We start from the raw sequence: 19,440 nt of genomic DNA on the forward strand, positions 1-19,440 counted from the left end.
AACAAAAATTAACAGCACTTTAAACTTGCCTAATAGCATCAAAAAGTTACTTAACATTTTTTAAAACTTGCACAGAAATCACAAATTAAAAAGCAAGCATGAGGTGGATGCTTGCTATGGATGAAGAACAAAATATAAGCTCCTGATTTGAAAAAAAGCCCAAATTATATTCTCTAAAATATCATTATCTGAGCATGTAACAAAATAAAAGCTACTAATAATCTAATTCATAAAGAACTACATTCCCTAGAAAAAAATCTTGTTTCAAAAGCATGTGTGTTCCATGTGGCAAAAATCAAAGCAATAAGCCTACAAGGGCCACATGAAGAGCAAAACACACCCACCCTGGAACAGGAAGTAACATGCAGCACTGGGAATAATCTCATATCATGGAAGCCCAGCACATCCCTGCACCCTCCACCAGCTTCATGAGCGAGCCCAGCTGGGGACAGGGACCAAGGCAGCACACACTGCCAGACTTTATCCCAGTTGAGCCAGTTCCTGGGTAATTCCCTGAGAAGTATTCCAACCCTTCTATGATAAAAATAGGAGTCTCTCTCCAGTACACAAGAGAGAAGCTATTTCCAAATTAAAACGGACTCTCAAATGCTTCAGTATAGAAACTTTCTGTATGACTGAGCATTACCTAACAGAACAGGCCAAGCTCTAACTGCTGACAGAATCTAATGGAACAAGTACTGGCAGCTACCTACACAGAAGATGTGACTCTTACCTGAGTGAGGTAAATTGTATCTTTGAACCTCTTTACAGGATCTGTGCCCTGCGGAAGCTTGAAATGATACCCAACTTCTTGAAGCATCTGAACATTGCCACTGTCGTGATGTTGCCGATGGAGAGAAAAATTGCTTATGTAGGACCAGTCTTCAGCAGAAGAAACCTTTTAAAAAACACAAAAGTAAGGTATCAGAATGAAAAGGTAAAATGTACATTTAATGACCGTCAGGATATCAAGGAAAGGATGCCTGTTACAGCCTGCTGATCATGCAAAACCTTAAAACTGGTAGTAGATTTCTACAGTGCCTCATGCAGTCATGCAAGGATTTTGAATCAGTAACACCCTTTGCTTAACACTCCTTGTACAAACAGATGAAAACAGACAATACTGTTGCAGTCAGCAGCTTTTGGCTCAGTGGCATTTAACTTATTTGTCCTAAGGTTTGGTTTGGCCAAGGGATCTCAGAGTTTTGCTTGCACTTACAGAAAATCAGAAACACCCTACACTAACATGGAAGAACGTACCCTACTCAAGCACATTTACCCAAAAAAGTTACAGAAGTCAGTAGGGCTATAAATTCTAATAACGTGTATATATATTTTCAAAACCTGCCTCTGAAAACGTATGATCATAAACCAGCTTTTTTCAGCTAAGGACAACAATGCAGCATAATTCATACAGTTATTACTGCCAAACTTTCATTGTAATTATAATTTCTATAGAATCTTTTTATTTAAATTTGTTCCTTTTTAGACTGGATTGAATAATTGTCACTGTTATTAATATGGATGAATGTTCTGATTATGCTTCAGACAATATATTTTGCCCAGTAAATTTAAAAGAACATTCTGAACTCCTTTTGGTTGCATGCATGAGTATCAACATGAAACTCATCTCTCCCTAGATAAATGGACAAACAGCACAATACGTCTCTGCTCCAATTGGATAAATAAGATAGAACATAAAATATCTAAATTCAACAGGAGACATAAACAAATCCTCTTATGTGCGATACACCAAGAAGTGAATTATTTACATGAAAGAAATTGCTAAAATTTACAAAAATCAAAACGTTTTAAAATCCATCACAATTCAGCTTTTGTCATATTTCTTCTCTTTCTTAATGAACACATGTCCTTAGACACTACAAGAGGAAACAGATGTTAGGCAATCATTACTAAGCTATACATTAAGTAGAATTACTATTAAAACTAACAGTCTCATAATAGTCTCTCGCCTAAACGAGGTTCCCCTTGCAACATCAAGAATACTGAGGAGGAAACAGTACAGTTTCATCCCCTCCCTCCACACCATCACACACCTCTATCCCACCTGTGCCATACTACACCTAATAATACATTATCCAAACTACAGTTTGGATGCTGTAATTTGTTGGAAAGAGACTCATTGCCCTCACTGAATGAGAGTGGAGGAGTCAGTAAGGTGTGGAAGCCCAGTCTTACCTTTTCAATTGTACTGAAGGAAGGCCAGGATTGAAATCCATATTCTGAAGCAAAACGAGTTTTAGGATACATTGTCCAGTTCCAGCAGTCATGGTTGTAGTCATAAAAGTGAGTGTCACCATAATGGGTATCATAAGGATTCTGGGAGACCCAACCTTCTTTAACTGACTCCAAGCCATTGGTGGGACTGGATGCAATAAAAGGACGACTCCTATCTTCCTGGGATTTAAACAAAACCACAACACCCTCACAGAGTGATTGGCTTTTATCATCTATATACATGGACCATATTTTGAAAAGGCAGGGCAGGGAAAACATGCCTTTTCCAAATTTTTGAGTCACCATCTAGGAAACATTCCCTTTTATGTCCTAGCATTCATCATCTTTACTTGCTTAATTAGCTTCTTACTTATGTTATTGGAGGACAGCTGGGCATGATATTGCTTGCTCCACTGTTCTGAGGGATTCTCTCCTCATATCAAGAGATTTTCTATCTTTATATGCTTCTAAATTCTTAATGAAGGCTATTTAAAGTGTGCTTTGTGACTTCTTCAGAGAAAATTATTACTTTTGCAGTGTTTTTGCAGGAACAAGGCCATGATTTTCTCCTTTCTCATTAAACAGTCACCTAAATTTAGCCTTAGCAAATCCAAGGTGTTCTGCTTCTAATGCTTAGATGGTATCATTACAGGTTATTGTCATTTTACCTGGCTCTGCATGTTAAGATAGATGAGACTACAAGAAGGGTTACATTTCAAATTGTTCAGATCTGCCTTTATTTATAGCCTCAGTAGACTTACAATACTAAATCTTTTAACAGTACCCTACAAAGTACTGAAGGAATCCTTTTGCAGGTCTAATTCATTTAGCACCCTACCTGCAGTAAGATAGAGGCCTGAGCTGGTTACCAGTCACAAGTTACAGCAATTGGCTCCAACACAGCAACACACTCAGACATGTGCTTCATATTTTAAGAAATAGTTCTGTTCCCCCACATTTTTTTTTTTAAATGAGTAATTAATAATTAACTGAAACAAGTTACTACAGGATATCCTGAAATCCCTGAAGTCTTTAGCTCAAGGTTAACAGTCTTCTTAAACTATACAGTCCAGTATTGCTAGTAATTACAGGTTTCCTCAGCTGGCTTGTATTATAGAGGACCTGAAGTTATTTCACTGTATGGTTCCTTCTGGCACTGAAAACAGTTATTCTATGGATTTAAAATAAAAGAGGGTCCATATGGGATGGCAATGCTGCACAAGTAAACTGTAACTAAAACCCAGTATCAAGTCAGAACACCTCACTTTGCTGCACATGCATTGGCCATCTAACTCATGTAGCTAATCACAGAAATAGCACAGCATACCTCTACAAATAGCTCAGTATAGAAATCTAGAATCAACACATTAAGCAGGAATATAAGACACTATTATCATTTAGAATGAAAAACTGCCCTCAAAGCAGGATCCTCTTCATCAGGTTCTTTCAAACCTGGTTTCAGTTTTGTTGCTTCCTCAAATCTTTTCCTGTAGAAAGATGTTCTAAATTCTCAGAGTACAACTACACTGACAATGCTAGTAGCCTCCAATAACAAGCAATAATACTGCTGTCACTGAGTGTCTGTCTTAGCAAAGGGAAATGTCAGGTCACAAGCCTTATAATATTAAATGCATCTCATCGTGAATAGGACAAAAATTAGACTAAAATTATCGTACCCTGCAGTCAGTAAGATCATACTATACATGGGATAAGTAGGTAGGAAAAGGCCACTAGCATTTTTAGGTAAATAAAAACTCACTCTTGTTGAAGCAGAAAGTTCTAACTGGACAAAATTCTTAGAGCATTTTGTCTCTTAGCTAACAGGAAAATTTACAATTCCCTACGGTTCAAGAATTGTTTGTCAATCCCTATACAATTATGTGACATTGATTTGGGACTTTTCAATCAATTTCACTCTACATACACACAAAAGAGTCAGGTAAAAGTAGATTCCATTAACTAATAAAGAACTGCAATACTTCTAGGGGGAGAAATAAAACTAGAAAAGCTGTGCAAAACGGGTAGTACCAAACTGCAGTAGAATTTACAGATTCCACGTGTTTGTGGAATGCATGCTCACAGTTTTAGTTCTACCTCAAAGTATTTTCTTTTGCCTTCATGTACTGTAGAATACCACTATTCTGTTCTTTCAAAAACACACAATATAATGAGGACATCAGCATGAGGACAATGTTTAGCATCACTTTTGCTTAACCTGCTTAAGCCAAAAAACTTCAGTCAAATACTGGAAGAGCACACTGAAAAAATGACATCTTTATGGATTTCTTCAACTGCTATTAAAAGACCAGAGGGTTGTTAGATGCTTCTTACAGTATCCTTCAACAAAATCAGCAAAAAGGAAACCTGATCATCTAGATTAATTAATTAACGGGCAAGTTGATTTGTGTCCACTGGCACTGAAGGCATTTGTGGATGTATTAAAAATCAGAAGGAAAAAAGAAGCAAGATCCATTACATTTTCAGGTCTTCCTTTACATATCACAAAATGCTAAAGGCATAAGTAATTTTTTGGATTGTTTTACTCTGAGAATAACCCTTAAGTTTAGAGAGCTGTTTAGAAGAGCTTGGAAAAAAAATTTCTCAGTAATGTGCTGGGTTTAATTTCTTAAAAGGAGTAAAAAAGAAAATCCCAACTTAAAATCACTTGCCAAGGCATATTCCCCTACAGTTTCTTGAGATCACTTACATTAAGAACTATCTCTCGTATGTTCTTCACATAAAGCATCAGGTAGTCTCTGATATATCTCTCTCTTTCAGCATGAGGTATGGAGAACCAGTTGCTTGAAATTGCTGCTTCATTTTCATTGTTACCACTCCATAGAATAATTGAGGGATGAGATTTTAAACGTCGCACCTGAAATACAATTTACAGTTTCAAGAGTCAAGCAAAATTACTTATCTTAAAAATTTTTTAAAAATCACTTTGTTACTACTTGAATTACAAGTTCACATGCATATTATATATACTTAGCCTACAATTCCCATTTTTAGCTGCACTGTTCACTATTCCCTCAGCTTGTCACTAGGCTCAAACTTTTGTAACATACATTTTCAGAAAGGCAAACTTCTAACATGCTGACATATATCTACCATATGCACATGTGTACCTCCATCCTCATCTACTTAGACACATGTGAAGGGTAAATTCTGTGCAGTCTGCTTGACTGACTGACTGCTCCTGTAAGTAGTAGAAGATTTACCAAGGTTATGTTTTATGTATATACTGCTACATAAAGGTACACTAATAAACACTTCCAAAAAACCACTTCTGAAGAGCTAATTTATACAGTTGGTCAATCAAAAATAGATAATGGGAAATAGAACTTTGACACATGGACAAAATACCTGATGAAGAACTTCTGCTCTTACAGATGCTAAATAATTCTGGTCAGTTGGATAAAGCGCACAGGCAAACATAAAATCCTGCCAAATCTACAGGGAAAAGAAAAGATTAAAAAAATCCATTAGCAAATTATTTTATATAATTGAAAAATATACGCTTATTGGGATGAACAATCCTGTTCAGACAGAAGTTATTTATTTTAAAAAATTAAACTTAAATGTTTTATTGTTATTCTTGGAAAGCACCACCAAGACAGTCATGTCCTCCTTGAGGTTCAGTATGTGCACACTCCACTGTGGTTGTCCTCAGTATCAGAGGAATCAGATCCTGACAGCCTACACTGAGGAGTGCAATACTGCTCAGCAGGTGGAGTTCAGTATGTTTCAAAAGAATAATTAGAAACACGAACATGGGGCAACTTGCAGCTGAACAGAACAATTCTGTATTACTACTTTGCAGGTGTAACACCAAATCCCCATTACTTAATGAGAAGAGACAGTAATTCTTCCAGCGTGGTATCGAGCACACTTAATCGATGTCAAAGTGTACTCATTAAGAAAACACTTCCACACAAAATGATCCCAAAAAATAGCAAATCTTACACAATAAGAGGGGCAGAAACAAACTAGATCCTCTAAAAACACAGTGATTTTTCTCTTCAAAGAACCATCAAGTAGATATCATTGAGAACAACAAGCCTTTCAATTCAACAACAATAAACTCCATTTGTACCTTGAAGGAGAAGAATTACAAAAAAAGGGGAAGGAAAGAAGCCCAATGAGATGGTTAAGATTTTTTGTTTACCTGTTCTGTTTATTAAACTGCTGTAACTTTGAGACTCCTGCTAGTCTATCTCAAATGTTAATGGAAAGGCTTCTACAAGGAGCACATTAACCCAAAGGAGTCTGTAGGAGACTACACTTTTCTGAACACCATACTATACAGAGAGAGACAGACCAGTTCCTCATGTAATTGCATTTTGATTGCAGTGAGAACATGCTTTTCCATGGCTCTTCTCAGCATACATTCCCTAAAAAACCTGAAGATAGGGCACAAGACAGTGGGGGGTAATGGATCTATTAGTAACTGTTAAAATCCTAACACTGTACACAAAAGCAAAGCTATTGCCAAAGAGTCAGTCATAATCCTTTAGTGACTGACTGTGTGGAGTCAAAACTCTCTATTGAAAGAAACTTTCTCTCACTATTTCCCTCAGTGAGCTATCACTGGTTTTCCTTAAGCACAGTTTGACACCAAGGCACTTTAAAGCCTTTGCAAGACCATCAGAAGAAACAAAACCAAAAACCTCCATCACCACCCCCTCCAGAATAAGGATCTGATTTTCTGCATCTACTTGCTATTTTGGCTGTTAAATAGGATCTAAATCTTGTATTGAGCACTGTATAAGCACAGATCTAAGTGGCCTACTTAAGGTGCCTAGTGTAAAAAATGAAAGAACTGTAAGTCCTCAGAAGCCTTGAAAATCAGGACACTCATTCAGATGACTAAAATAGATGTAACTTTTTTTTTTCCCAAGCACGTATGGAAGGCAGCAAAGTATGAGTTCTGTTTCCCTGCTTTTTATGCTGCAGAGCAACACCAAACACATTTGCCAGGATTTTTAATAACAGATGCAATTTGGTATTCATTCATCTAGTTGCTATTTCACCAAAACTTATTAATACGTGTCTCCAAGCTCATATAATTGAAGGTACTCATCTAGTGATTGCAATAGGTGTTCCCCTTACTGTTACATTTATAGTCAAATGTAGCTTGTTCGAAATGGCCGTCTGGATGAAGCCTTCCATGTTTGACTTTGGGACAAACGAAAAGTTTGAACCAAAAAAACCCACACCTTTTCAGCAATTGCTATAAAGGAAAAAATAGTTTTAAAAGAAATAAAATCCATTTCCACAACTGAGAAAAGCATGGCTAACTTCTACAGACTTCTGTAAAGTCTCCAAAATATCACTTCTAGATTCAACAGACAGCCTTTTTAATCAGAAACCATTCAAATTAAAAAGAAATTAAAAAACCCAACCAGACAACCAAACAAAAAAACAGGTTGATCTAACTTCTCGGGTTGATACTTTACAATATCCTTTGGAAAGATGGTTAGAATGCATGTATTAATTCTCTTATTTTTGTTCATTTAAAATGAATTTTCATTTACAAGTTCTTGTCAGTTTTTAAATAAGTGTTCTGCATTTATTGCTTTTACCATTATTCCTATTTCATCACAAATATCGTAAAATTCATCTTGTTCATATACTCCTCCTCCCCAAACCCGAAGTGCATTCATGTTAGCATCTGCTGCAGACTTCAAGAGTAGCCTTAATCTGTAAAATACAAGTTTTGTGAAACTGTATCACTTAGGGGTTTCTAAGGTTATACAAACAAACAAAGAAACAAATACCCCTACCAAAAAAACAAACAAAAAGGCCAAACAAAATCACAAAATCTAAATCATTAGCAGGCAAACTAAGACTTAAAACTTTGACAGAAATTATCAAAATACTCTGGTTTCTAAGCCTGCATGCCTTGACAGAGCTCTCAAAAAGTAATTTTTTGTGCAGAAAAAGTTGCTTGTTCCTGTTAATACTTACGGAATAGATGGAGTGACACATGTGAGCGCTTTTACAAAAGTTTTGGCATGACTAGATTTAGAAATACTCTATTTTATTAATCATATTGTTCATTTTCTTCTTAGATATTACTTGCTTTGTATGTCAATCACTTGAATTCATATTCTCTTTTAAACACAATCAGAAACGTATATTCTCTTTGTGAGTTCCACAATGCATAGTGAGAACAGTGGGATGAGAGGGTGAGGAGAAAGACTGAGACCCTGAATCTCATTTTAAGGGTTTCAGGCTCCAGACATTTGTCCTTAAATCATACTGGCAGCCTCTAAATTGCATATGAATGCACACTGCAGCATGCTCTGTTGTCCCGATTCCCCAACTACCCAGAGCAAAGCTTAGTCAAAGTACAGTATAGTCTCAATAAAAATACCCAAAAGGCCAGTAACCTATGAACTACAAAAAAAATCACCTTCCCATCAGTAATCTCACTTACATGCCTTGACACTCCAATCTATTCATGTTAATAAAGCCCTAATTCTGAAGCCTCCAACCCCCAATAATTAGTGTACTACCTTGAAAGCAGTTCCACCCACTAAAGCCAACCTTTCATAAAGGGTGTATAGAGAATCAGGAGGGGGAAAACATGATCCTTTATCCTTAGAGAACATCAAATGTGGCTTACGTGTCATAGGTCACCCTGTCCTGGAAAGAATCTGCAGGAATCCAGTTCGAGCCCTTCAGAAAAATGGGTCGGCCATTGATTCTGAAGTAGAAACTCAGACCTGGTGAGCCAGGAATAGGCTCCTGAACAAGTTCTACTGTCCGAAAATAAGCCTGTGAAGACACGAAACTTAGATTTAAAGCTGACAAAAATGAATTAAAACAAAATTAATACAGAAAACCATTACAAAAAGAATTGAACTGAACACTAACAGCATAGAATTTGTCAAGGAGTCAAAAGACATGGTCTTATCTCTAAACTCCTACTTGCTTAAAACACACTGTAGCAGGACTGAAAATAATTTTTCCAATAAACCTGTTCACTTTTTAAAGCTCCTATCATATTAAGAGAGAGAGAAAGCATGAGCAAATGACTGTGCATATGCACACATATATGTAAGCAAGAGACAGATGCAGGTTTGCTTGCTGTGGAATTCAGTTAAAATTCCAGCTATGACCAGTGGGAGGAATACAGTGGTTGCACTAGATCAGAGACACCATTTCATCTGCAATATGCTCCTCACAGAAGGATGATCCAGCAGCTCAGTTGTAAGTCCTGCCCCTAAATGCCTATCTTCAGGTTCACCTAGTAAAAGCAAAATCTTACTCTTTTACTGCCCTGAAATGATACCTTTTAAATAGGTGTAGCAATTAAAAAGATATGCATGCAAACGCAATCGCAGTTCCCAAGTGAAGAGCCCTCTGACCTTCACAGCTGCTTTTGAACAGCAAGGTCAGCAATATGGTTTCAAAGAGATCAGTTCAGCTAAATAACCACTAACTTCGTGTAAGGTATTAAAGACCATTCCAGATAAAAGCACATCTCAAGCAGAAGCCAAACTTTTACAGCTGCTCCTTCAGCCTAATATATGACACTGTGTACTGTAGATGCTGAAACAAGAACACATTCCTTCTTCCCGTTGCAGGTGGAATAAAAGTTCTTCGGAAATCATTCCATATTTTTTCTGGGACTTTACTTCAGTCAAAGCTACAATGCTGCTCTAAGGGGTATCCTGATTGCACTGACATAAACAGTCAATTCTAGAGTCATGAGAGAGCACTTGGTTCACTGCAATAGTACTTTGCTCTGTCCCCTTATTTGTACAGGTGTCTTCCCCATCTGCCATGGAGCAGATGAAGAGCAGCTGCCATGCTTCCTTCTGTGCACCTGCGAAGTGTTACAGAAAATATCTTGTTCAGGGAGGCTTGAAATTTCTTTTTTTCCTGCATCCTTGTTCCAGTTCAACTTACCCAAGCCAGAGAGAAAACTCTTTTTCTTCGTTGTACCTGTTGCTCTTTTGGGACAAATGAAAAGTTTGAACCAAAAAAACCCAAACCTTTTCAGCAATTGCTATAAAGGAAAAAATAGTTTTAAAAGAAATAAAATCCATTTCCACAACTGAGAAAAGCCTCCTATTAGGGAGATAACTGGGAAATTAAATAAAGTAAATAAAGTGGAGGAAAGCCAATAGTGAATTTCAGCCAACTCACACCAAGCAACAGGTTTGGGTCAGGAAGGCAAGAACCTCATTTTTTCTAGACTACCCCTAAGATAGCAACCACTCCTCCCTCAGATGACTATTTGCTTTACCTTTTCAAAAGGTCAGCTAGTAAAGTACAGCCTGTTCCCTCTCTGCCACAAGCTGAAGTTGAGGCAAGTATCTGTCAGTAAATCAGGCTAAAATTAACCTAGTTAAGTGCAAGGGATATACCCGTCTTTAAAACGAAACTTGTTTCTTTATTTCACAGACAAAACAAGGCTGGGAAAAGTACTAATCCCACTATGGGACTGCATTTTCTAAACTTTCATTTTAGCAAAAAATCACACATATAGACAGAAAACTATTTCCAGAGGTAGGGAAATAAAAGAAAATTACCACTTATTTGCTTCCTCTTTGGTGCTTCTAAGTCAACTGAACAATTATTAACCAAACATCTGGACAGAGACAATGCATATGACAAACCAGATGCATGAGTGGAGGCTGCAGAACACTGACCTCAAACTGAACTCCTCTGCATTATGGCAGAGACCAAAAGATAGAAACTGAATGAATAAAAAAAAAATGGGATTGGCCCAAGTCCTGCAGTTTTACAGTGTTGCCCAGGGACAACAGTGCATTATCGGCCAGAGGGACTCGGCATCCATATCACTAAAGAAACTCCCAGCTAGAGAAAAACTACAGTCAGGCCACTGAGAACATTTCAGATTCCCAGTCCAATATCTCTGTGCACATATGTGCACTGAGGACAGTGTGCCCTCCCTTTTTTCTGCTGCAATCCCATTGCTCACTGGATTGGTTGAATATAGGTCAAAATGATGAACTTAGCTTTAGGACAAGAGTCTTACATCCAATCCTAGAATTTTGCAGACTTATTTTAACATGAGAAGTTGAATTAAAAAAAATAACCATTACAAAAATTACCTTCCTCAGTGAATTCAGTTACTTGGAGAAAAACTCAGTCTCTATTGTGGCTCTTTTTTACGGTACAAAGTGGAATGGGATTTACAGTTGGGGCTCCCAAAGTATTTGGGACGTCCTCTTCATCGACGTCATCAGGCAGGTTGTGACTGTCTCAGAGTGCATTTGTAATGGAGTATTTATATTACTAACAGAAGTAATGTGATATCACTTTATTCATGTTCAAGTGGAACTGGCTGAATCCGAGGCAACCTAAGAGGCTGAAACACTCAGCCAGGACCACCCATACAGCAAGAGCAAGAGGAAAAGCTCCTTAGCCTCAGCTCACATTCCCAGACTTCCAAGGTTCAGTGCCTTTGTGTTTCCAACTCCATTGCTCCCCAGGGGCCCATCTGGTAACACAGCCCATCTTCCTTTTCCTACAGCAGCTTCCTTCTGCCTCGTGGGGTAAAAGAAGGGCAAGGGGAGACAACTAGCATCTGGTATGCTTAGTTACATGCCTTTCTGGCTACCAAAACCTTGGCCACCTTGAAATCTGTCTGATAAAGCTTGCTGCCTGAGGGCTGAACATTTCTCCCAGTCTTGGAGCACACTGAAGAGGCTCTCTAGCCACCACAGATCAGTCAGCTGGTTCTGTGCATAATTAAGAAAGAGATACCTGTCTTTTTAAGTCACATACAAAGGCTTTGTACACAGCTAAGTGACCTGTGGATCACATTTGGCATTCCCAGATTTAGCAGTAGGAAAAGTAATAAGGATGAAGATGCCTAGAGCTGAAATAAGATCACAGAATGCCCCAGTGACCTAACAAATTAGCATGCAGCATGAAAGCAGTGTGAAAACTACAAAGCCAAAAGGAAAGACTTCTGCAAGTCATACTAAAAGGCCTGGGGGGAAAAGAGGGTGTAAAGGGATGGAGGGAAAGACAGCTAGAGGCTGAGATCTTTCAAGTACTAAAATAGCCTAATGAAACAAAAAACTCATAGTACAGTGCTAAAGAAATAAGCATACAGAAAGATGGGGAAACAGAACTGAAAAGCAAACAAATGCCTTATGAGGCAATGAAAGAGGTAATAAATTCCTTGATGTAGGCATGGCAAGCAACTTATCAATAGCAAATAGGACTGGATAGACCCTCACTCAAGACAATCAATTTCACTCTGAGACAACTTCTGGCTATGACTTCGTTTCACATTATCCTGAGAAACAAACTAAACCAAAATATTGAAATGGAAAACCAAAACCAATCCCATCTTGGATATGGCTTTCTTCCATTTTGGTTTTCTGCTACTCTGAACAGGAATGAGTAAGTACTTCCCTCAGCCAAAGAAGTTCCCAGCACAGCTGGTTAGAGCTCTATAGAGCTCCTGAAAGTACATACTGGAAGACCACCCAGAAATATTCCTGAAGGATTAGTTAATGTTTTGAAGACTACTCTAACATGTCAGAATCCAGAGGGTAGTTCAAGTTAAGAATAGCCAAATCTGACATAAGATCAAGCTGTGTTTTCTCACATGTACAATTCTCATCCTTAGGTTTTTGCCTGTCCAAAGTAAAGTAGATGCTCATATGGAGACAAACCACTTATGAAAAGTCTCACCAATAATTCTTTTTCTTAAAAAAAAAAGGGTGGGAGTGGGTAATGTATTTCACCTGAATACAGTCTGTACTAGATAGACAACAGAACCGATAACAGAACAACTTTCAGGAACATTAATCCCTGTTTGTATCTCCTGAACTACTCAAAGTTCTTGTTAAGCCATATGAGTGTTGCTATTTAGTCCTGCTGACATAAGAGAAAATTGTGCTAGAACATGAAAAAACTGCATACGGAGCCTTTTTCCACTCATACAGCTCTGAGTGGGGGTGATGGTGTGCTGGTGCGCCTGTCAGAATCCAAGGCAGAGATTCACAAAATACATGAAGGAAGACTAGACGTAACAATATAAAGCTTTAAAGGCTGGTTGATTTATAATGCCCACTGTGTGGTGCATTTGCTTTCTTTCCTCCTCTTTCCCCTTAAGGAGAAAAAAAGAACAGGCTTCTGAATATCTTTTGAAGACCTTGAAGTCCCTAAGATCACATGCCACAGAGCTCTATGAAATATTCTGACACAACCACACAAATGGAACCGATTAGCTTTCCTGTCATTGTGCATTTTTCACACAGTAACAACATAATTTTCTTTTTTATAGGCTTTATAGCTGTATTTCCTATAACTAGTTTTTCCAAGCATAATATAATGTGTTTACTTGGTGTGGGTTTTTTAATTGTTTCAAAATTAAATCACTAATAATAGCAAAGAATTGTTATTATGACTTCATAATCAAACTAAGGGCTAGTCCTATAATGACTAGGACTCCAGAAGCTATTGCTTTTTCATAGGGTTTTTTCACATGAACAAATGTTATGGCAAATAACAGTTTTAGATGCCTGGTGACCAGATTAATTTTTAGTGAAGCAATATACATCAGAACCATCTAATAAATGCATAAATTTACTTGGTTATTTCCACATATTGATGGCATAAGGAGCCCAGCCTAATCTCTATGATTCTTCTTTTTAATGGACAAGCAGAAACTACCTCTCTAGGGTTCTTAGCAAAACCAAATAGATAATTAAACAGCCAGTGTGTTACAAGAACCCCAATGTAAATATCCCCCAAAATTACCTTCATGGATATATTTAAGATGCTACCTCTTCTTAAACCTGAAGCACATCTATCAACATTCTAATAAATGAATGTATGTTAAGCTTTTAGGAGTGTGTCTATCGCATAACTTTTTTAAAAACTGAATTAACAAGAAAAAACTCAGTAATAAACCTTCACATAATCCATAGAAATCTAAAACAATTTTTCAAAGCCAGCAGCACAGTATATTAAGTATATCTCTTTTCTGAGATTTCCATCTAACTGTAAGCCATCTTCCAGTCTCAATACAAGTAAGCATCCATACAAGCTAAGACTACCAGAAAACAGGTAACAGGTAACCATACGTTGTGACATGAAAAAAAAATCTTATTTCTCATTAGCATTTTCACATGCACATTACAATCCAATAAAATATTAAAGAGCTCTAGATACCTGCTGTGCAGAGTGGGTGTCCTAGCAGCAACAGTGCAATGCCAGATGTAATTAAGCAGAAGGGCTCACCTTTGAAAATTTCTCAATCTGGTATCCTGCCTCCATGATAAAAGTTGTTTTCATGTTGTATCCAGTTTGCTTTCCATGTCCATTTGGCCACCAAGCCTCTACTACAGAAGTCTTGAACAGACAAGAGAGAAAGTCAGAGCAACATGTATAAAAAGAGGCACAAGATGCACCTGTGGGCTCAGATGTCTTTGAGTGAATTACCACAAGTGTAATGAGCTTTTGTGCTTCAGCTGTGGTAGGCTAATTGGGATTTCATCAGCTGCAGCTCTGAGGTGAAAACCATTTAGAGAGAAGTATGATTTCTTCCACTGAAGTACAGGCTGCCACTTCATCTTGTGCCCACAACAGGCCATGAGCACACATACACATGCATGCACACACCTAGCTGCTACCTGTCAGTTGAGGCACACTGACAGACTACTCCTCCAAACCCCAAATATCTGTGTCAGGAGCAGACATAGTTCGCTAGCCTCTGAATCATGCACCTCCTCTCACCGACAGCTTTTAACTATCACATGCAACATTCTATAAACAGTGGGGACACTTTTGAACTGCTGCTACGGTAATATGTGACTACATTGACTGCTTCACTTCTGTCAAGCTTTTCAGACAAATTCTAAATTTCATTCTTTCTTTTTGGTGTTTTCTGCTTTTTCTCTAAGCTTCCTAATCACACCATTAGTACTCCATAATTTTTACAAACATAAAACACTACCTCTAGAACGACAGAATGAGAACAACTTTCTCATTTTTCTAATCATGGAGTAATATTTATATCTTCATTCCAGCAGCCTGCTTCTGCTGCTCATCCTGTTGCCAGCATTTGCCAGTTGAGTGCACAACACAGAAATTGTGGAAAGAAAGCAATAACGCATGCAACCAAACAATGCAGGAATCAGCACTAAATAGAGTCATGAAAGGAGTGCCTCATCTTTTCAGATAAATTGAGGCCAGAGAGCAGCCCAACAATATGTTTTGCTGTAGCCATACTTGGATGCAATCATAATGTATCTACCAACGTTTCAGCTTCCCTGATACAGAATTATCATAACTGCTTGTGCAGAAGTACTAATCTCTGTGTTGCACGGATACAAATGGAAGCACAGAATCAGCGTGTGCCTCAACAACAAGGGAGTGTTCGCAGCTGCCTGGAAGGACTGGAGTGTCTCATTGGCCACTAATGATGTCATCCCTATGCTCACCATTAGCTGATAAGCAAAACACTGTCATGCTGGCAACATAGCACTTTGTGTGGCAACTGCAGGAAGACTGATACACATCTACACTCAAACACCTACCGACTCCGCAACGTAATCTACAATATACTCTCAACTAGAAATTAATTTCTGGTGAGGTCTCAGTATTCAACATGCACCACACATATCTGTGTACAGACTAAGGGCTCTGTTAGCCTCATCGATACATGAGAACACATTTCAGGGTTTCTCGAAAATCAGCTGATGTGAATTCATGCAGCAAAGCCTTTTGTGCACAAAGAATAATGAAACGCTGCTGCCTCTGCTCTGAAGGAAGTGCTTCCTCACGAGCTTGCAGTTGCACTACATTAACAGATCTCTTCTGAGGTTGGTGGTGGGGCAATTAAATACACAAAAATAACGTCTGAAGTTTCACTTTGCAGATCCTGCTTAATGTAATCCATTAAAAGGCTAAGCAGAGACTAATGGTTGTTTTAAATGAAACAGGGTATTTGCAATTGCTCACGTAACTTGCATATCAGACGACAACAGTAACAAAAATTGTATGTTTGTATGCTTTTGTGTCAAAATAAAACAAAGCACATAAGTATGCAAGTCACTGAGTGTGCACACTAGAACATAAACACCCTGCTTGCCTCTTAACATATGTTTTCTCTCCACTCAAAAAACTGACGAGTGAACTCAAGAATACACACGTAAGGCAGTCAAACCGGGAAAACAAATGCAGAGTTACACAGCAATATATAAAACCAGAAGAGCCAGTAAAATACAGAAAGATTTGAAGGCTGACTCTCAACTGTTATTAACTGCCAGAATGGTCAAAAGCCCCAAATTCCTTCTCACAGCACATCACTCTCCCACAGATCTAACTGTCCCGTAGCAGTGAAGCAGACAGCAGCTCCCATGGAGAACAGCCAGGGCTCCCACTCTGCCCACTGGGCTGAGCCTGGGCTGTTAGGTTCAGTTCTGCAGTAGGGAACTGCTCTCTGTGCAAGTTCATACCTCTTTGTGCCACAGTGGGCTCACTGCCTAATTCAAGACACCTACCTACTCGTCAGCTAGAACAGACACAGTGATTTTCTTAATCTCCCAAGCCTTTACATCTTTCCTTAATTACACTTGTATGATAAAACTCAACAGTTTCTAAAAAAACAAATGAAACAAATTTTATAAAAGTTAAATAATGCTGGTGAATTAAGTCCACCACAAGACAGCTTCCCAGCACCCTCTGAAGGCAAGCAAACCAATTCTTTCCTCTTTCAGCACTGAGGTGTGTACCAAATTCATCAATTTTTCAATTGACTTGTCTCTTCCTTAGAGCATCCTTCAATGGTCCAAAACTCCTCATGAGTTTTGCCTAGCCAAAGGACTACAAACCAGTGTAAGGAAGTACTACTCCACACAATTTTCAGCCAACATTACTGCCAGACAAGTTCTTTATAGGACTCTTGTATTTACCTGAAAGAGTGTCTACTGAGAGGTTTGAAGAATGTTTCCTCTCTCTCCTGGGAGAGCCGTGCATATTGTAGTATATTCTAATCCCAGTTGGTCCAGTAAACAAACGCATGTGAGACACCTGCTGCCAGTGAAGTGACACAGGCTATCCAAAGGTTATTTACCTAAATACCTCAAAATAGCCCCTTTAACAGTGGCCAGTGATGATGTGATTTTATTTTTAAGGCTTCATCATCTTTTTGACATTGAGCTACACAGCTCCACAGAAAACAGTTTTTAGAAAGGAAAAGAACTGTTCTCCTATCCCGTAAGGGGTACAGAACTGTTGCTGAAAGTCAGGAACACAGCAAGGAATGGGAGGGAGGCCTAAAACTGGCACAGAGGCAGAAAGACACACTGGAAACCAGGGGAAACATTTTGCAGCTGGATAGCTTTTCACACACACCTCCTTACCTTGTTGATGTTTACAAGTAGCACAATGCTGCCTTCTCCAGGTTGAAGCTTCACAGTGAATGTTTGTTGCGTTTGCAATTTGGGAATGTTCACCATCACACGACCTGGAATTGGCTTGGAGCTGACTACCTCAAAAACAGACTCAATTTCAAGACACCACTGCTGTGTACTCTTTACTAAGTGAAGGGGAGAAAAATTTGAATTTAATAGTTATGTTTATATACTTAATAATTAACATGATCTCTCATCAAAGAAAAAATTCAAATACCTAAGATTAAATCTAACAATTTTCAGGCCATCTTTGAACCAGACCTACAAGGTTAATGCTTGTAGTGCATTTGACATCTGTGTTTACATTTGCCAACTTGGAAGAGAACGATGCCATATGATTTATGTTTCTTAACTCTTTTTTTTTTTATTTGAAAGCCATCCAGGGTTTTTTTCAGAGTTCTGTACAAAACTCAGAAACCTTGACATCAGTCACTTCATTAGGAAGGATTTTTTTCCCACCAGCTCCAATAGACATCATATTTGCTTTTAGTCAGCACTCATATGAACATGGTACTCTTTGGGAAAGATCGTAATCACAAGCCAGTACAATCACTTTTGTCAATGAAACAAAAACAGTATTAACAGAAAACAAGCTGAATTCATCCCAGAGTCACTAAACAAAATGAATGGAGTTATGCTGGGGATGAATTGGGCCCACTGTGTCTAGACTTGATGGGCTATATCTTTATGTCCCTTCTGCCACCAATGTGTGGTGGAGGAAACCAATTAATGCCTTCCCTGAGATCTCTCTACAGTTACCTCAGAGGGTTCTCTCCTTTACAGAACTTACTGAATAAGGCAAGACAGGATCAAGGGTACTCAAGCTTTATGTGTAAATTTCCCATTAACTTCCACAATTTAATTGTGTAGCTACAAACACAGTCTGGCTAATCCTATACTTCAAATATTACTGATTAACATATAAGCAAAAGCAAATAAAACAGAAAACAAGAAAAACTAGAACTAAGATGTATTTTGTATACCCAAACTTCTAATCATGTACTTTCTCTTTTCATTTATATACTCTAGCTCTCCTTCCTCCAGGAGAGAAAGAGAGCTCCCTCCAAAAGCAAAGAATTACATTCAGCCCTGGGGCGGTTTTCACTGTCTTTTGTGGAATGAAGTTTATATTACATCCAGCATTAGCCAGGGAAGACCAATTTTCAGAAGTGTTGAAAGGGTTAAAAAAAACCCCACCCCACAAGGGTCTTCCATTACAGTGCATCTTGCCTGCCCTCCAAAGGCATATAGAAATTTAAGCCCATCCTTAACTGCATGAACTGTGGAGCCTAGGCAGAGAAATCAAGTACAATGAATCTTTTGCAGACTCAGTGGTCAAAAGACTGAGTCAAATGACACCAAATCTGACAAGTAATAAAAGTACATATACAGCTTAAATTCAGGTCACTCATTTACTCTTTCTTTTTCAAATGTTATTATTTTGAATACTAATAAGCTCTCGCTCCTGTTCCAAACCACTCTCTGCTGAATGAAAGAGGTTTGCTCTCTCCACTTACCCAGAGAGCAAGATTTTACCTACCAGAAGGTGGAGTTGTGGGAATGTGGGAGGGACCAGAACAGATTTTTACTTTAACTAAATTTTAGAACGCAGCACAGTCTGTGCTGGGGCTTTCCATGGAAATTCCAATCACGTTAAATCTAGCTAAGACCTGCAGCTATTTCAGGAAGCTTTAATAGCAGCCATGGAGTGATGTCTTCCTCTTTTATTCATACACAACAAATCTATTCCCAAGGGCTGAAATTCAACCCAGTAGAGAGAACT

General features: G+C 38.3%; 1 protein-coding gene across 2 annotated transcripts in view; it reads right to left on the bottom strand.

The window, feature by feature from the left end:
* The window catches only part of MANBA (mannosidase beta), a 47,359-nt gene that overhangs the window by 12,807 nt on the left and 15,112 nt on the right, over positions 1-19,440 (bottom strand). Inside the window, exons 6-14 of one of the 2 annotated variants that reach the window (XM_064652009.1) lie at positions 17,607-17,782; positions 14,482-14,592; positions 9,989-10,075; positions 8,870-9,021; positions 7,824-7,941; positions 5,605-5,691; positions 4,946-5,113; positions 2,200-2,418; positions 734-898 (exon numbers count right to left, since the gene is read on the bottom strand). In XM_064652009.1, coding sequence (XP_064508079.1) covers positions 734-898; positions 2,200-2,418; positions 4,946-5,113; positions 5,605-5,691; positions 7,824-7,941; positions 8,870-9,021; positions 9,989-10,075; positions 14,482-14,592; positions 17,607-17,782 — 1,283 coding nt within the window. The remainder of the gene's footprint in view (positions 1-733; positions 899-2,199; positions 2,419-4,945; positions 5,114-5,604; positions 5,692-7,823; positions 7,942-8,869; positions 9,022-9,988; positions 10,076-14,481; positions 14,593-17,606; positions 17,783-19,440) is intronic. The other variant, XM_064652010.1, reaches the window with a different exon arrangement.

The sequence above is a fragment of the Pseudopipra pipra genome, chromosome 4 (assembly GCF_036250125.1).
Source record: "Pseudopipra pipra isolate bDixPip1 chromosome 4, bDixPip1.hap1, whole genome shotgun sequence".
Taxonomy (NCBI): domain Eukaryota; kingdom Metazoa; phylum Chordata; class Aves; order Passeriformes; family Pipridae; genus Pseudopipra; species Pseudopipra pipra.